The following is a 20,170-nucleotide window of genomic DNA, read 5'->3' as shown; positions in this document are numbered from 1 at the left end:
AATGCTATTTAATGCATAATCATGGTAAGAATAAGTTTTTCGGTGAAGCAAAATTTGTAGATGACTATATCATTCAATTAATGCACAACTAATATTGTACACTAGTCTACAATATACAGATTTTCCTATTATTAACTAATCAGAAATTGTTCTATGATGTAATTATTGCAAAAATAGCAATAATTTTATTATCAACAAAATTTATAATTAGATAATAGGATATTTTCTATGATAGATACATACTCTAATCGAAATTAAAAATATATTATACAAAAGTATGTGTAGTAAACATACTGTGGAATCAAGGTGATTACTGAATAGAAGTTGTTCATAAATATCACATATTTGTTTAAGTATTTACAAAATTTATTTGCATATTAAATTCAGTCAATTTTTTTTTTAACAAAATATAAGTATGTTTTAGTAGCAATAGTTTGAGTGAAACTGAATGTTCATATAATTTCTTATTTTTAAAATTTATATATAAACTAATTTAACTTCACAAAGAGTTTATTTTTTAAGATATTTATTGAAAATTTTATGCATAAATAGACTTGATATATTTAGCTTAATAAACCTTAAAAATTTAAATATTATATATAAGGATAATGATAATTTGATAACAGTTTTTTTAACATTTTAAATCATTTATGTTTTGGTTTAAAATTTCTCACAGTCAATAATAATAATAATAATTATAAACATATAAATCACATTATAACACACGTAAATAATATTAAAATATTTTAAAAAATGTTATTAAATTATCATTTCCATATATATATAATCACGTTAAATATTGAGTAAACTTTTTCATGATTAATGATGTTACGAACTTGAACTTAATTATATTATTTTTATTATCTTAGTTAGAGGCTTTGATAGCTGAATAAAACATGAAACTATTGTTATAAATTTAAATCCTTTAATGACAGTTTAAGGTCCTCTGTCAAGAAATGCTGTATAGAGTAAGCCTTGATGATGTTCATTTCATCTTACATTTTCATATCTTTTTAAAGCAAAATCAGTAAAGTAAAATCACACTCTGAATGTAATCTTGCCATCCAAATTCATGTTACAATTCCCAAAGCAAAAGCCAAAGATATCTTAAGGGGCAATGTTGTGTAGTTGTTACGTGTGAAGGATGAAGATAAGAAAAAGAATAGAACAGGGGTCCCATTATTCCCTCCTTTTCTTTCCTTCTCCAAATCTATATAAAGCAGCAACATTTGCATCAATGTTCACCTCAACTCATCCATCAAACCCACACACCTCACCTAGTAGAAGTAACAAAAGAGCCTCCCTCTTAAAAGAATACACAGGTATAAAAAGAAGCCATTTCCCACAAACAAAAACTACCAACAAACCTACTTCTCTCTTTTCAAGCTTTAAATGAGCAAACAAGAGTGAAGGAAAGAGAGAAGCACACCATTGTTGGTTTGAGATACTCATAAATGGGGAAGGGAGAGTTTCATGGAGGGGTGTTGATGCTGTTGTTTTTCTGGGTTTGTGGTGTCACAGCCTCTGTCACTTACGACCACAAAGCCATTGTGATTGATGGAAAGAGGAGAATTTTGATCTCTGGCTCCATTCACTACCCAAGAAGCACTCCTCAAGTACACACTCCACTCCAAATTTTCATCTTGGCTGCATCAAAATTTGTTTTTTCAACCGTTTCTTGCATCTGTTTCACTTTCATTTTTCCATTTTCCATTCACCCATGCATCTTAAATCATGTTCGTCATTGCAGATGTGGCCAGACCTCATTCAGAAGGCCAAAGATGGAGGCCTTGATGTCATTCAGACCTATGTTTTTTGGAATGGTCATGAACCTTCTCCGGGAAAAGTAATGCAAATACATTTCCTTAATTTATTGTTTCTTCATGGCTTTTTCCTATTCCGTATTCCTTAAACCACAGTTCGAGTTCTTGTTGAGAGAGATGCTCACATTTAGTATCTGACCTGATAAAAAATTGGTTATGAAAGGGAATACTTGTGATTGTTGTTTTTACTGATCAGAAAGTTAGAAGTGGAAAATTCTAATTAACCTTTTATACAATTTTGAAAACCTGCAGTACTATTTCGAAGATAGGTATGACTTGGTTAGGTTCGTGAAGCTAGCGCAGCAAGCAGGCCTCTATGTTCATCTCCGCATTGGTCCCTACATATGTGCTGAATGGAACTTTGGGTAATGATTTTAATGATGTGAATGTACACCTTCTTATGAGAAGGGAAAATTCCTTGGTTTAAAGAAGGAAAATAATGATTCTTAGGAATCACTCAAAGGTCACATGCTCTGTTTTCTGTTCAGGGGATTTCCTGTCTGGCTCAAGTATGTTCCTGGAATTGCTTTCAGAACAGACAACGAACCGTTCAAGGTTGGTGTTTTTATTTTGGAACCTCACCAGTTTTAATAATTTGCTTATTCCTATTGGTTGATTAAAAGCGGTTTAACGAATTATTAAATCATATGACCAACCGTCCAAACTTTTGTCATGTTATGTGCAGGCTGCAATGCAAAAATTCACAGCGAAGATTGTTAGCTTGATGAAAGAAGAGAGGTTGTTTCAATCCCAGGGTGGTCCAATAATTTTGTCACAGGTAAATACAAGACTATGTTTGTATATAATTTTTTGTATTGTTGGTTTTTTCATTTTTTTACTGAAAAGTTTTTGAGCCAATTAGAATAAAGGTAGTGCTTAATTTGGTATTTTATAATTGAACTGACAGATTGAAAACGAGTATGGTCCTGTGGAATGGGAAATTGGTGCTCCTGGAAAATCTTATACGAAGTGGGCTGCTCAAATGGCTGTTGGTCTAGACACTGGTGTTCCATGGGTTATGTGCAAGCAAGAAGATGCTCCTGATCCTGTTGTAAGTTACTCTTTCTTCATCCTAAAAAACGTTTTCGTGTGTGTGGAGTTGGATTTCAAGATGACTTTTTGACTTTTTCTCTCACGTGATTCTTATTCTATTCTGCTAAATTTGAGTGACCCATTTAAAAATGGTGGTGGGGTTTATAAACACTTTTATGGCTGCTTTGATTGGGATAAGGTTGCTGCTTTTACCATACCATGATATTTTTGCTATTCTCTCATAAACCCATTTGACCCTTTTCTCTGTTTGTTTCACCTTTATTTGGAGAAGGTTCTTTGGCCTATCACACGGTTTTACCAACTTCACTTTTCTCTTGCTTCTTTTGGTTGTTTAATAAGTGCAGTGGTTGATTTGCTGCTGTCTCCTTTACTCTTTTTGAAAAAGAAAATTTGAGAAAGTGCAAGATTTGGTTTCAATTGTATGTTTAATGAGGGAACGCTTGTGTTTTCTCAGGCAAATTGATTCCTCCCCGTTTCATCTTTGATCTTACTCTCTGATCTGTGTTAATTTTCTGACTATGATAATATATAGATTGACACCTGCAATGGGTTCTACTGTGAAAACTTCAAACCCAATAAGAACACCAAACCCAAAATGTGGACTGAGAATTGGACTGGCTGGTAAGTCCCAACAAATTCTACCACGTATGTTTTGTTTTTTTTTTTTTGGTCGAATAGTAAGTTTGATTTCTCCCTTTGTGTAGGTACACTGATTTTGGTGGTGCAGTCCCTATTAGACCAGCAGAAGACTTGGCATTTTCAGTTGCAAGATTCATACAAAATGGTGGTTCATTCGTTAATTACTATATGGTATGTTGGTTTATCCATTGTGAATAGTTCATAGTATGTTCTACATTCAATTCATGTTCCAGAAACTTTGTTTTGAGTCTAATATCTCATTTTTTGTAAACCTAGTACCATGGAGGAACTAACTTTGGTCGGACATCTGGTGGTCTCTTCATTGCCACTAGCTATGACTATGACGCACCCCTTGATGAATACGGTAAGAAGTAAAGATAAATTGTTTGACGATGATGAATAGTAAGGCACGTTTAAAAAGCTCTTGAAAACATAGGGAAACTTTTGGCTAAAGTGATATTTGAGGGAAAAGAAAGCAAAGTGCACAAATTCACTTTTGGGCACCACATGGTAAAGCTGAAAAACATTTTCACATCAGCCTGAAGCTTGTTCAATTTTATCACTGTACCAGGACTTCAAAATGAACCAAAATGGGGGCATTTGAGAGCTTTGCATAAAGCAATAAAACAAAGTGAGCCTGCTTTGGTATCTACAGATCCTAAGGTGACATCGCTTGGATATAACCTTGAGGTGAAGTCCCTTAGCTGGTTTGTGATGAAAAACAACAGAATTTCCTGTGCGATAAAAAATCATTTCATTCCTTTTGTTGATATGATCTTAGGCACACGTGTTCTCAACCCCTGGTGCCTGTGCGGCATTTATTGCAAATTATGACACCAAATCCTCTGCAAAAGCTACGTTTGGAAGTGGACAATATGATCTACCACCTTGGTCTATCAGTATTCTTCCTGACTGCAAAACTGTTGTTTACAACACCGCAAGGGTAAGAAAATATTGCTGACTGAGTACACACGAGTTTTGCTTCTTTTTATTTGTTTATGTCCAGATTTCACATTGACTAAACGATAATGGTAAGATAAGACTTAAAGAGTTCCCCTCAAGCTGCACTTGAACAGCAAACAAAGATTATGGTGTTTTTGAGCAGAATGTTTTTGAAGTGTGAATATTTACAAGATTTACCAATTTTGTGTAGGTTGGTAACGGCTGGGTGAAAAAGATGACTCCTGTAAACAGTGGATTTGCTTGGCAGTCATACAATGAAGAACCTGCCTCATCAAGTCAAGATGATTCCATTGCAGCAGAGGCACTCTGGGAACAGGTCAATGTGACCCGGGATTCTTCAGATTATTTGTGGTATATGACAGAGTAAGTATCTTTCAATCTATCAAACTTCTCAAAGAAAAATTATTATACATACTAACTCTATCCTCTCTCCATCTAATCAAATTGTTGTCCTTTTGTTCAGTGTCTACATTAATGGTAATGAAGGTTTTCTAAAGAATGGTCGATCTCCTGTTCTCACTGTAATGTCAGCAGGCCATCTGCTACATGTTTTCATTAATGGTCAACTTTCAGGTGAATAACATTGTTATACCTCTTTTACCTATTGTTTTTCTATTATAAACTCCAGTTTTGCAAATTAAACTTCTGTATGGTTGCAGGAACTGTGTATGGGGGATTGGGGAATCCTAAATTAACATTTAGTGACAATGTGAACTTGAGAGTTGGCAATAACAAGCTTTCTTTACTAAGTGTTGCCGTTGGTCTCCCGGTTAGTTCTCCATTTTCTGATATCTGAGTTTCCTATAACATTTTTAATTTGTTGAATTGTAATATTTTAAAATCTTAATGATATTTTGTATTAATTTAATACCAGAATGTTGGCGTGCACTTTGAAACATGGAATGCGGGGGTGTTAGGCCCAGTCACTCTGAAGGGTCTAAATGAAGGAACACGAGACTTGTCCCGACAGAAATGGTCTTACAAGGTTTGTTGTCTTGTTTATATCATTGCTCATGTGCAACATTACAAGGTTTAACAATAATGCGGGTGAGCATTATCTAAACACAAGATCAACCAGTTGATAAAAGCTGAGGTGAAGATTAAACAGTAAAGATACTATATAAATAGATACCTATAGTCAATACACGTTGAAACAAAAGTTCATGAGAAAATTGACATTGTGCCATTCTAGGATAGACAGGAATGCATTATATCATTGGATATTGAAAACTGTGGACAAATTTAGCCCATGTAGACACTAAGAAAAGCTTCAACTGAGTACATGAGCAGATTTGGAGCAATATGCAAAAGATATGCACTTCTGCTTTCGGAAAGATGCAGCAATGAAAACTAAATTTATATGCTATTGGACAGGTAGGACTGAAAGGTGAAGCCTTGAACCTTCACACTGAAAGTGGGAGTAGCTCTGTTGAATGGATACAAGGATCATTAGTGGCTAAAAAACAACCTTTGACATGGTATAAGGTAAGAATAAATTTTCAACAAATGTTGCATTTCTGTCAGTGTTATAGATCATTCGCCTCTATCTGCATAATCATTTCATGCCTTAATGTCCTTAATGTTTTTAGGCAACTTTTAGTGCACCAGCTGGCAATGACCCATTGGCTCTAGATTTGGGTAGCATGGGAAAGGGTGAAGTATGGGTCAACGGTCGCAGCATTGGTCGCCATTGGCCTGGATATATTGCACATGGCAGTTGTAATGCTTGCAACTATGCTGGATATTATACCGATCAAAAATGCAGGACAAATTGTGGAAAACCATCTCAGAGATGGTGAGGATTTGTAACTTATTGTCTAACAGTGAGTTATGTAAAAGCTTGAATATCACCGAGCTTATGTTTTTGCCTTTGAACAGGTATCATGTTCCTCGTTCATGGCTGAACTCGGGTGGTAACTCCTTGGTCGTGTTTGAAGAATGGGGAGGTGATCCTAATGGAATTGCTTTGGTAAAAAGAACCTAAAGTGTGATATCATGATGCTCTCCTAAAAGGGTATCCAACTATTACTTTTCTTTTACTGTTTTCCTTGTTTATCTCTCTGAATACTGATTAAGATAGACAACTAATTGAAAACCTGGTCTTTTACAAAGCCCCATGTAACTTTGTAAACCTTAATCCTTTCATGTTCCAATCTTTCCTAATTATTAACACTGACAACATATAGAAATTAGTAGATAGACCATTTGAATTTGAAATTCTCCATTTTTTCTTAATCATTTTCTTATTCTTCTCACTATTTTTGTGCAGAGCAGCATTGACCAGCAATATATATCTTATAACTAATGTCTAGGAATCGAAGAAAAGCTCTCAAGTGAGTCCTATGCGGTTAGGACCCCGTGATGCAGCAATTTACCAAATAAGTGTGGTTCAGATGTTATTAGGTTAAGTATACAAAGTATTTGAAGTTCATCATCGGTGCTCCATGTCTTCTGGTTGTTCAAGTATACCCTCAAAAAGATTGCCAAGGCCTATTCATGCATTGTCTTCCCAAAAACAAAAATGTATATAAGAGAAATTGGATGCAAAGACTGTGTACTGTGTACATAGTCAGGCTATTGTGCTGAATATTGCTCCATTGTACCAGAGGGCTTGTGTCAATGAAGATTGAGCCCTTACACATTTATTTAATTTACCATACAAAGGAAAGAATTGGGCACACAAAATGTGTCAGATTACTATTACATTCTGCCAAAAAACAATTGTGTTTTCTCTACTTAAAAAAATACTATGTAACAGATTGAAAGAGTTATAATAAAAGATGTTTCCGAATGTCAGTATTTATCTTATTACATCATAACTTTATGCTATTGTGTTTTTCATCTTTGCTGTACAAAAGATCAAAACATAATATTATCTATATTACATAATATACACAGAGCCTGGTGTGATGATCATAGACTTACTCAGTTCTGAAATCTGAGGATGTCAAGAACAAGGAGAAAAACATGGTACGATAAACACGAGAACAAAAGTGTAAATATATGCAATGGTCTAAGTGTTTTTGAAGGAAGAAAAATAATGTTTTCTCAGCTGAAAATGCAACCTGGTTTTCTGATTCTAAAGTCAATGATATATGGTTTTTTGCTGTTAACAAATAGCAAAGAGCAGAAGGAAAGGAATCTATGAATCACAGACATGGACACAGGAGACTATCACATGTAAACTGACATGACAGGAACATAGATACTGCTACACTTCTAATCTCCAAAACATAGAGAAGGTGCAGCACTAAATAATCCAATTCTTCTATCCATCGTTCAAAAATAAAATATCCTTTTAACTTACATTTATTTAAAGACAATTTTAAATAGTAAAAGAAAAATTAAAAAGAAATATACATAGGAAATGGACAATAAGAATCTAGCCTAATAAATTTCTGACTTTCCAAGGTCTAAAAGAGGATCAATAGCACATGAAATGTGAGGTGGAGGAAGGAGCACCAACAACATCTGTGCAGACGTAACATCCACCATTGGTGTTTTTGGTTTGATCACTCACCCAGAGATGAAAAGACAGGGATTCAAATTTTTAGCTAGACAGATTTATATATGATTTTTCTATTCAAATTATATGCAGATGCCAGAAATAGTTGAAAGCTTTTATTAGTTTTCTACTTTTAAATTAAAATAAATTTATACTTTGATTAACATTAAATTTAGAATTAATGTTTAAAAGATAAATATTTATATGCATTTATGCTAAAGTGTTGTTCTTCTTTGTTTTTTTCTCTCTCTCCTCTACTCCACATAATGAAGAGCCAAAACTTTGAGTTAAGGAAGACAAATAAAATATTTTTATTTTTATTTTTAATGTCAATAAAATATATAGATTATTATAAATAATAGTTATATTAGAAAGGGACAATGATATTTTAACCACTCTTTTTTAACAACTTTTTTATAACAGGATACGTGTTACAATTCTATTGGTCTGTTTGAATTTATTCTAAAAAAATATTTAAAACGGACCAATCACAAACTATCACGTATGCGTTGTCAAAAAATTGTCAAAAAAAAGTTGTTAAAGAGATTTTTCATTAAAAAGATACGTGTTAGAACCCTAATAATGTGTTTGGTGAAAAAAAAAGTTTATTTTGTTATAAAGAAAAAGGTGTGGTTCAAATATTTTTCATAAAAAAAAAATCTCTTTAAAAAATATGGTTCTTACTTTAATGAAATAAAAACTTAAAATGAGTTTTTAAGTTTATTCACGTAATTCTATCTTTTAATCTCCAAATAGCGTGTAATATCACATTTTTTTATTTTTTATTTATTTTTTATCAATATTAATTTCTCAGTTTGAATACTGTCCATAAAGTCTTGGTTTTATGTTCAAATATTTAAATTATTTAATCATATACTTTTAAGAGGTAGTATGGCTAAATTAAGGGAGTGAGAATAGTACTTTGGGTTTCTATTTTGGGCTTTATCAATAGCATGGCGAGGTGAGCTTTGCAATTAAGGGTGTCAATAGAAATCTGAATAACTTCCTTTTTTTTTTCATTTTTACGAAAATCTGAAAGCTTGAAGCCATCTTTTTGTTCAATTCTTCTTCCTCTTCTTCCTTATTTTAAAATTTAATCTACAAACAAAAAAAACAAAGCAATATTACAGAACATCAATCATGCATATTCTTCTGGGTAAGTTTTTCTTCTTTCTTCCATTTTCATCTTTTCTCTTATATGGTGTTCATGCATGGCTAAATGCTTGAGATTGTGGGAGAAATTCAGTTTAATGCTTGAGACCTTGCTAAAATTTAGATATGAGTAGTTTAACATAATTTGAAGTACTTTCAAGTTTGGAACATTTTATAGTACAGCAATATTGGTTATAATATGAATTAAAATTTATATGACTATGTTGAAAATATATATTTAATATATATTTTATTTAAATTAGTTTCAATTTTGAAAATATCTTTATATCATTGATACATATAATATTTTTTACACTTATAATAAAATCTTAAAATATTAAAGAACAAATTAAATGTAGCCCATAAATTTATTACTTTTGAAGTGTTAGATTAAGATGTATAATATTACAAATTGCTATTATGGTTGATTTTTTTCAAGATAATGATGTAATAAATGATTTCAATGCTTAGATTTCCCTTTTATGGCATATGAATGATGTATAATATATCTACTTCCCCTCAAAGATAGGAATGAAGAGTCAGAAAACGACAAGTTCCACAAAATTCCAAGAAACTATGATGAAGACCAATGTAATATTATCAATAAAAACAAAGAAAAAGGTTAGACTTTTCTTCAAAATAATAATTAATATACACAATCATTAAATGTGTGAGAGAGAAGGAATTAAATAAGGTTACTCTATCGAATAATTTATATATAACAATAACAATTTATTAATTTTGACTACCAAATTTTTTTTAAAAAAATGTTGAACAGACCAAGTTTAAAATATTTTTTACTAAAGAAACTAAATTTGAGAATACAAGAAAAAACAGAGCGTAAAATTACACAACTACAAATATTTGTTTTTTTTATATAAATATTGTTTTGCATATCCTTAAGCTAGTATCGAAATGTTTAATTATTGGATTAATAAAAGTTGAATAAACACATATTTGAAAATAGTTTCATTATTGTAGTCATAATTATAAGTTTCTTTTGGAATAGAGAAAGTACCCAAAGTTCTATGAAGCTAAAAACTATTTGATACTTTATCACTCAACTTTGATTTAACATATGATATGTTTATTTAAAATATAAATAAACAATTGTTGTTTAATCATGTAACCATTTGAATGTATAACATTTAAGATAATAATGCTTCGTAAAAATCTTAGATGAATAAATTTAGTTTACTTATTATATACGAACTGTGCAAAATATGACTTTACTAAATTTGAAACATGATGTTACAAATAGGGATAGATAATCTAGTGGGAGGAATATTTTTATTCAGAGAATAAATTTAACCTAAATAACTATGTATATATTACTATACCATTCTTTTATTTTGTAGAAAATCAATTTTATGGTATAAATATTTATAGTATTTTACCATAAGGATTTTGTATCAAATAATTTCGTCAATTGAATTTACTTGACTCTCGAAAGTCTATTTTTATGTACTTGTCTGGGATATAAAATTTGAATAATTGGATAATTAGTATTCTGATGAACTACGAAAAGTGATGTAACTTTTTTCACGAAAATTAACAAGAATTATAATTTTTTGTATTTCATCTTCTCAAATAAATTTATTATTATTATTATATACATATTTTATATTGTTAAATTTCGTCTCTGTTTCGGATGGATAGAACTAGTCTTCAGAATCTCCTAAGTGTCTAGTCTTCGTGTACACTCCTACTCTCGCTGATTCAAACTGGTCGGCTACCTGATAAAGGGGCTCCGACGCTCAAGTCAGTTTCCAATTCCACTTTATAGAGATAGAAAGAGAAAGGACTAAAGCAGCATAAATGCACATTAAATGTTCCTACCTACTTTTACCTTTGACCTCTATTTATAGTTTTTGTGATGGGCCGATAATTAGCTTTCCCTAATCACGGCCCAATGTCGGCCAAATGTCTCTAATCCTATTTAGTTCATTAATCATGATTCAATACCGATCTGGCCATCTGCCGAGGGCCGTCGACATGGGTCACCGGACGTCCTTTCCTGGGAACGTCTGGTGGGACCGGACGCCTTTCCCAGGAAATGTTAACAGGGGTAGACGGATGTTATCAAGAATCGTTACTGGAGGTGACCGGACGTCCTCCTCTTTGTTAGTCGAAGGAATGGCCGGACGTCCTCCTTAGTACAGTCTCTATTTTTTAAAACATTCTAATTTTTTATTTTATTTTTCATCAGTTAATCATTTTAATATTATTGTTTATTGGGTTAAATAAAGTTTTAGTTTTTGAACCATAATGCAAAATTGAATTTTTTTCTGTTATAAATTTTGATATATAATTTAATTCTCAAAATTTAACAACAAGTAGTAGTTGTAGCTATAGTCACAAAAAAGTGTTCAATTAATGTATCAAACAACATTGTTATATATATATATATATATATATATAGATGTTGACACATGTATTTATGTCAGTATATGAATACATAGATGACAATGTTGTTTATTAGACTAACAAATCTTTAACCTTGTTAGGTATCGTAACATTTCATTTTTATAGTATACTAAAATAAAATGTACACATATGATAATTTACAAGGAACTTGAGGTTATTAGAGCAGGAAATTTTATCTTTGAAGAACAAAATTTATCTATCATATTGCTTCTCTGAATCAACTTTAAAAATGTCCATTTCCTAAGTTCACACCGATTAAGGTGATCATTGCTAAAGAAAAAACAACAAATAGATACACAAACACAAAATCAACTGTAAGCTAGATACAAAACAATTCATATTAAACTTAAAGCATTTCATACATGAATCAAATATAACATAACTCAACCCAAACATCTTAACATGCAATGACCTAGACTGGACTATCTAGATTTAGAATGAACGTCGAGCTATTGCGGGTTGTGCGCTTGTGGTGGCATCTACTGTTTTGCAAAGTCATTGCCCATGGGTTTCACCTTACCACACCCACAAGATTAGTCTCTAACGCATCTTAGGCCATGTTAGAAGCACCTAGACTAAGACCTTCTGCTACTCTCACCATATGTGTCAATCTTCTCTACTTAAGAATGAATGGTCATTAGAGTGTCAGGATAACCCCCAAGATTGAGATCCCTACATTCATACTAATGATACTTGAAACCATCCAATAATAGATTCCTCCTTGGAACTCATTTCTTAACATTTCCATTCAATAAACAAGTAAACACATCACTTCATATATCCCTATAACACTCATAATAAATTATTACGCATGCATAAAAAAACCCAAAACAGTGCATCAGAAAACAAAAAGACAACCTAAAAACTGAAAACCCAAATAACTGACTAAGGGGCACTCACGCGCCAACTCTCTGGATTGAGGCGCCAAGAGGACACCCAAGGGTTGCTCAACACCAACCCTATTGGAATAGGGCACCCAGGGAGCTCAGGGGGAACTCGAGCCCCAAGATAGTAAATTGTACACTTCCAAAATTGAGCTTTGATGCACTTAAGCTTTGTTCTAATGATCAAATGGATTCTTTACACACTATAATTGATGGAAAATCACATTTAGAATTAAAGCAAAGTACTCCTTTGATCATTGGACTCAAAACTAGGTGCACTCAACCATTTGACAACTCCAAATGCACCTAAACTCCAAACAACACCTTTTAACTCACACTTTTGCCAACTAAGGATCCTAACAAGTCATAAATGACTCAACAACAGACTCCAACACCTCAAATCCATTATAACTTCTATACTTTAGATTTTCATTATTCAGAACCCCTAACAATGGACTAAAATGTGAGAGAAATACACCATAAAAAGCAAGTATGGTTTGGCCTAACTCAATACAAGTTCTAAAACACTTAAGAACTGACCATGAACTACTAGTTTACTCGTCTAACTATTTTCTCACAAACTCAAGTATCAAAACCTCTAAGAAAATGAACTAAAGACCATACAATATACCCCTTATTGGATAGAAATCAATTATGCATCATATTACTCTTAAAACATCACTCAAACAAGTTCTAATTAACATCAAAACAGATCAGAAATCCTAGATTTTTTTCAACTCTTAACTCAAAAACTCACAACCACAACTCTCAATTTGGACCAAAAACTAACTATCACTGACCAAAATCTAACTATCACTCAAGCAAATAGTCTGAATACCTAAGTTTAAATTTAATAATTTTTCATAATTAAAATTAAACAAAATTATGTTTATAATTCTTAAAACATATTAGTCAAAATATGTTATATAGTTATGCCTACCATGAGTTTTTAATTAAAAAGAAAAGTTAGTAAATAACATAAAAATTATGAATATGATGAAATGATTAGTTACTTGATAAGGGAATAAGTTGAGAATTGAATTGTAAAGCTAGTGCACTTGATATAGATCATAGAAGTACACATGGGAGTTGACAATATTGATGGAAAGAATGAACTGTGAGTAGTATATGTCGTTGTTGGTTTGGTCCTCTCCTCTTTGCAAGGGAACAACACCATATATATATACCACATAATCAACAACACAAACCGATGGTAAAAGTATTATTAACAACATAGCACATAAGAAGAAAGAGTAATCTTAGCTTCATTTTATTTTTCTCCCTAGATATGGCAGGAAAGGCAAACAAGAAAACTGATAAATATCCACTAAACTCCAAAAGCAGCTCCATGGAAGAAAGCGAGTTTGTGGCTCAAGAATCCTATGCCTACTCTTCACTTCTCTATACGCCAAAACCTCACATCAACATGCCAAGTACTTTGCTTTTCATTTCTATTTTAACTCACACCATTCATTCATTGCCCCATTCATTAACCATTTTCTATCTTATATTAATATTATGTATCAGAATTACTAAAGTCAAACACAAATCTTCCATGAGTAGTCTTTATTTTTTTTACATACAACTCTTAAAAAGGTAATCAAGTATTCAAAACTAATAAATCTATGCAGTGAGGTATGTGTATACATAAAGATAAGGATGGAAAATGGTGAATTGGTTATGTATGTATGGCATATGTTTTGGATTTGACGGGGTTGATATGTGTAAAGTGAAATTGGTGATGTAAGAGTACAGTGAAACTCAGCAACAATTGAGGCTTTGTATCAATTCCAACACAATCATTCTCAAATGAATCCCTCCCTGTCAAATTATGGGTCTGAATCACCTGTCTCTTACTCATCAAAAGTAAAAACCACCCAACAATCCTAAATATATAACACACTTCATCTTCTCTCACTCATTATCATCACACTCACAATATCATTAATTATATTCCTCTTTTAATCTTGTAAAAAATGATTAATCTTTTGTTCTCTACTAGTAAGTATTCTTCAGCAGACACGTGATACTCTGTGACTGGTGGTACCCTTTGGATTCAAGCTCCAATGCAGGGAAAATTTGTCTCGAATGCTGAGTAAACAATATAAGGGGTTTTGACTTGTGAGCTATTAGGCTTTGATAATTGTGCATAATGTGTGATTAAGAAAACGTTAATGGTAAGAATCTGATTGAATAATTAAGAATTAGTAAGGTTATTGATTTTATTGAAGATTTTGATTGTGATTTCATTTTATATGGTTGGATGAGTTGCCCTTAAGTAGGACAGTGCCTTAATTAGGTAGTACAATGGGAGAAAAATAGTGGGGTAGTGTCCAACTCCAAACATATCTTCCCTCTCTAATCAATCTATGATACTAACGTATCTGCACTATCTTTTATGAAGATCCAGAGAAAATGTGGCCTTTCCTTCATGCCATGTTTCAGACTGTACTATGAACATCAACATGGCTACCTCAGCCTCATTATAAGAATAATAATAATAAAACTATGTTATAAGGACATGGATCTTATAACCATGAGTTTTCTAGTTTAATTTTGAAGTCAAATCCCGTGATATGAAGTTTTCTCAATTACATTTCATAAACATCAGTTTAGTAGTTTAATTTTGAAATATATATTTGTTTTTTACCTAAAGAAGACTGCAAACGTTGATACTTATTAATAATAATAATAATAATAATAAAAGTAAGACAGCATTGAAAAGAAAATAACTTATTATTTTTTTAAGAAACTTAAAGTTAAAATTGTCATTCATTAAAGTATTTTTAAGTACTGTAATTTATAAAAATGAATAGTACGTCAATTAATTAAAATAATAGGTAGCTATTATCATGTTGACGTTGCACACCCATCACAGTTTACCAAGATTCATGCACTGTGCTCTGTTCTGTTTTGTTCTGTTCTCTTCTGCTTTATCTCTCTTCTTTCATAGCAATTATATTATAAAGTCTGCAAACCGTTGACCACAAATATCAAAGATGCTTCTTGCTTCTTTGCTTTGCTTAGATATTTATTTCCTTCAATATCTATCATCTATCTTTAAATTCAATATACTAAGTTTTTCTTGGACCGTACAATTATTATTCAACTTTTTTTTTTCCTTTAAAGTGTGCTATCTGCTTACAAGCTTTGAAATAATCTCATACTCTTATCTTATGCACCACACAATTAAATAAACACTTCTACTTCAGTTCATGTCTCTCACTAAATATTCTTAAAATGAATGTTGTTTGAGAAATTTCCGTTCTTTAAAAAATATCTAGACAACTTACTGTTACATAAATGAAATTGGCAACATCTGCTGTGATACATCTACTGTTTGTTGACAAGTGTGTTTAGAATACAGTTTGATCTGTAAATCATAGAGTTTAACAGTCACGTAGAGATTTTTACTCTATTTTTCAATCATGGTTGGCATAATTTTTGGGATGATTGTTGTACAACTTAGTAGATTACTTTATAAGTTATTTCAATTATTTAAAGACAGAGTGATAATAGTTGGGCAGAATGTTTGATCATGGCAATTTCATTTGATATGTCAGAAAACTATGAATAAATATGATTGATGTCACACATGAGCCATGTACACTCTAAAGAGCTTGATAAAATTGTCTACTGATTGGTGTAATATTCCTGCATGGTTAATGTAAAACTGTCAAGTTTTCTGTAACATGAGTAAAATATAATGGGAAGAAGAGAAGAGAAGAGAAGAGAAGAGAAGGGAAGAGAGGGCTAGTGTAAAGAATAAGAAAAACAATAATACAGTGAGTGATGGGAATGAAAGTGTGCAGCAATTTGATTATAATTGTTGGATTTGTGTGTAGGGTGTCCTCCTTAGGACTCATCTAAGGACAGTCCATCGGTTGATCAGGACCATTGACTTGTTCAGTTGGTGGGCCGTCCCTAACTCTATTTACATGTGAGGTTGGTGAAAGGCACTATCAACCTTTTTTATTTTTTCTTTCTGGTTTATTTTATTCTTATTTTCACATTTTTTTCATTTCTTTCACATCATGAAATGTTGTGTTGTGTTGTGTAATTTCCTTTGATTTTCCCCCCTCTGGTAAACCCCTTCCCTCTCCATAGCATAGGTTGTAGTCATAGACATTAGTCTTATAGCTCAGTGCTCAGTGACTGTCTCTGAATTATTACTCACTCGTGGGCATTTATGGCTGTGGGACACACCTACCCATCCCAATATCAATTTTTAAGTAACACTTGAGTGACATTCAACCATTTTGAATTTGCTTGTAATTCTAGTAGTAGTTGCTGTTGGGGGGTGTTTGTGTTTGCTTTCTAGCTAAAGGAAAAGTAGACCCCTGTCTTTATTAGGAGGGATTAGTAATTAGTAAATAGTACTAAACAACAACTACAAACAACGTGAAAAACTAAAAAGATGTCACTACTACTTCAGATAATGTACTCCATAAAAGTTTCAAATTGTGCTGACAGTTCTACTTGTAATTTTATCACAACCTGATGTTGTAGAAAATTATTGGGGTGGGTCACTGGGTGAATTTTAAAACCTGGGTTGCATATATTACCTCATCATGAAAAACAGCAGAAGATTTTTACATTTACTATGTCTCTGAGTGACTTTGGATTATATTGATTTTCTTTCAGGAGATAGATATTTGGTAGTAGTAGTAGTAGTAGTATTGTGATAACAATTATTTATTTACACTAGTGAGTTAGTGATTGGCATCACTGCACCCCTCAAAAAAAAAGTGCAAGAAAAAGGCCATTCAGTGAGGAAGCAGAGAGGCCAGTTATAAATTGATTGTCAGTAACTCAAATCTCACCTTCACAGTTCACACCACTTGTGTGTTGTTGTACCACTCTGTGTCTTGTTTATTTCTCCCCGTGTGTGATTAGTTTTGTTGTTTTGCTTTGCCTGTTGTGAAAGAGTGAAAAGCAAAGCTATCTTCTAATCTTGTGAGTAGTCTGTGAAGTAACAATGGTGGTGAAGAAGCCACGGATAGTGATAATTGGAGCAGGAATGGCAGGCCTCACAGCTGCCAACAAGCTCTACACTGCCACTGCCTCAAAGGACTTGTTTGAGCTATGTGTTGTGGAGGGTGGAAGCAGGATTGGTGGCAGAATCAACACCTCAGAGTTTGGTGGTGACCGTATTGAGATGGGTGCTACATGGATCCATGGAATTGGAGGCAGTCCAATTCACAAAATTGCTCAAGAAATCCACTCACTCCGCTCTGACCAACCTTGGGAGTGCATGGATGGGAACACTGATGAGGCCATCACCATTGCTGAAGGTGGCTTCCATCTCCACCCTTCCATTGTTGACCCCATTACAAAGCTCTTCAACAACCTCATGGAATATTCTCAAGGGAAGCTCAATGAAGCCACTGCAAAGGGTGAACTTGAAAGTTATCACAAGCTGGCTGCTTTGGCTGCTAAGGTTGCTTCCAACAGGTCTGGTAACAACAACCTTAGTATTGGCTCTTTTCTGAGACAAGGCCTGGAGACTTACCAGATTTCAAAGGAGCAAGAGGAGGTCAAAGGGTGTGGGGAGTGGAGCAGGAAGTTACTTGAGGAAGGAATATTTGGAATGCACGAGAACAACCAGAGGACCTATACATCAGCTGATGACCTCTTGACACTGGATTATAGTGCTGAAAGCGAGTACAGAATGTTCCCAGGTGAAGAAATCACAATTGCTAAAGGGTACTTGAGCATAATTGAGTCCTTAGCTTCTGTGTTGCCACCTGGTTTGATTCAGTTAGGTAGAAAAGTCACAAGGATTGAGTGGCAGCTTGATGAGAGGAAGGGTGTGGAAAATGGCTGTTGTTCTTCTAAGCCTGTGAAGCTGCATTTTTGTGATGGCTCCGTTATGTCCGCTGATCATGTCATTGTCACAGTTTCACTGGGAGTGTTAAAATCTGCTATTCGTGATGATTCAGGTATGTTCTGTCCTCCTCTTCCCTCTTCCAAAACTGAGGCAATTTCAAGGCTTGGCTTTGGGGTTGTTAACAAGTTGTTTATGCAATTAAGTCCAAAACATGGAGGAGGGAAACATGAATACCAGCATGAACATGTAAATGAAGACTCAGACAAAGGGTTCCCTTTCCTGCAAATGGTTTTCCATTCACCTCAATCTGGAACGAGGCACAAGAAAATACCCTGGTGGATGAGGAGGACAGCCACCCTTTTCCCCATATACAACAATTCTAGTGTCCTCTTGTCTTGGTTTGTGGGGGAAGAAGCACTAGCACTTGAGTCACTCAAAGATGAGGAGATCATAAATGGAGTTTCATCCACAGTCTCGTGCTTTCTACAGCATTCTCAGTGGCAAAAGGGTTCCAGTTCACATAGATTGTGCAATGGGAATGCGAATTCTGAGGAGAGATCTCAAGAAAATGAGGTGAAGTTCAGTAAAGTCTTGAAGAGCAAATGGGGAACTGATCCCTTGTTTTTAGGCTCATACAGTTATGTTGCTGTAGGGTCAAGTGGTGATGATTTAGATGCAATGGCCGAGCCATTGCCAAAAGATAGCAGTTGTCAGCCTTCTGCTTCTTCTCCACTTCAAATTTTGTTTGCAGGGGAAGCAACTCACAGAACTCATTATTCCACAACTCATGGAGCTTACTTCAGTGGTCTCAGGGAAGCCAATAGGCTTCTTCAACATTATCATTGTGTTGGAATTTACAATAACTAGTTTCTTTTTTTTTTTTTTCCTCCTTTTTCTCTTAAATTTTTTGAACATTAATCTCTATGATATTATTTCCATTTTCATTTTAAAAGTCTTCGTTTCTCTTTAAGGAAAGTAGAGTGATTTGGGAAAAATCAATATTAGAAGGGGGCAAGATGAATAGTGAGATGGGGACCTTTAGATGTACTACTTGAAGTAATTTTTCCCCAATATATTCCTTTCTCTTCATTTATGAGTGTAGTTATTTTCATTTAATCTCCTTGTTAATCTTCAAAAGAAAACCAGATGAGATTTTTTTATGACATTCAGGATTTGAATTTAGGGACTAGAAAGCTTCAGATATGCAATGCAATAACCACCATCTCCATGTGTGTGTCTCTCTCTGGCTTCTCTCAAAGGACAGGATCCGCCAAACCCGGCTCTTTCCAGCTTGGAATCTCCTCATTAGTTCTATGAAATGAAATATGGCTTGTCAAGTGCTCAGGCCTATGTGTTCCTGTCAGTTATCAACTCTACTCAAAACATTGATGCTACCTTTATGAGAATTGCTCCTTGATGTGATATAGATAGAGCTCCTGTAATTAAGTGCTAAGCAGTTCAGTTCAGCTAAATTCAATTCATCCTTGTTCATTCCATTCTACATGTAAAATCAAGTTTAATTTCATCAATGTAATGTAAGGCAACAAAATGGATGACTTTCTATGTACATATATATTGTTTATAGCAATAAGCAAAACCAATGAAATGATGCCGGTTGGGGCTAGCTAGCTCTGATGTATGTATGACTTTAATTTATACATATGTATATTATCCCAAACCAAACACGCACTAAACAAGTTTGATTACAAAGAAACAAAGGGTACCATGAAAGTCCAAAAGCATTGATTTGTTTGAGTCATATATATTAGAGGTGTGTGGGAATGAGAACTTGGGACAATAAATGAGCTGGCTAAAACTGTATACGATTCACATGAAAATGGATAGAGGCAGCAAAGGTAGGGTCCCATTATGCACCCCTCCCCCTGCCCCCATG

The 20,170-nt window shown here is 33.5% G+C and overlaps 2 protein-coding genes across 3 annotated transcripts; both read left to right on the top strand.

Moving 5' to 3' along the window:
* Positions 1-1,238: 1,238 nt before the first annotated feature.
* Positions 1,239-7,274, top strand: LOC106761990 (beta-galactosidase-like). Of its 2 annotated transcripts, XM_014645650.2 has the most exons (19): positions 1,239-1,616; positions 1,751-1,846; positions 2,076-2,188; positions 2,312-2,378; positions 2,509-2,601; positions 2,731-2,874; positions 3,409-3,497; positions 3,581-3,686; positions 3,792-3,879; positions 4,087-4,205; positions 4,297-4,458; positions 4,669-4,841; positions 4,942-5,051; positions 5,138-5,247; positions 5,353-5,463; positions 5,853-5,963; positions 6,068-6,273; positions 6,357-6,492; positions 6,748-7,274. In XM_014645650.2, exons 1-18 carry the CDS (start codon positions 1,455-1,457, stop codon positions 6,460-6,462), a joined length of 2,166 nt encoding a protein of 721 aa, XP_014501136.1. In that variant the 5' UTR covers positions 1,239-1,454; the 3' UTR covers positions 6,463-6,492; positions 6,748-7,274.
* Positions 7,275-17,051: 9,777 nt separating this feature from the next.
* LOC106762597 (probable polyamine oxidase 5) lies at positions 17,052-19,843 on the top strand. Its single transcript, XM_014646597.2, has one exon. It carries the CDS (start codon positions 17,425-17,427, stop codon positions 19,141-19,143), a length of 1,719 nt encoding a protein of 572 aa, XP_014502083.1. The 5' UTR covers positions 17,052-17,424; the 3' UTR covers positions 19,144-19,843.
* Positions 19,844-20,170: the final 327 nt, after the last annotated feature.

Source organism: Vigna radiata, chromosome 5, assembly GCF_000741045.1.
Source record: "Vigna radiata var. radiata cultivar VC1973A chromosome 5, Vradiata_ver6, whole genome shotgun sequence".
NCBI classification, from domain to species: Eukaryota; Viridiplantae; Streptophyta; class Magnoliopsida; order Fabales; family Fabaceae; genus Vigna; species Vigna radiata.
Note: the sequence above shows the minus strand (reverse complement) of the source record. Positions and strands in the feature narration are given on the sequence as shown.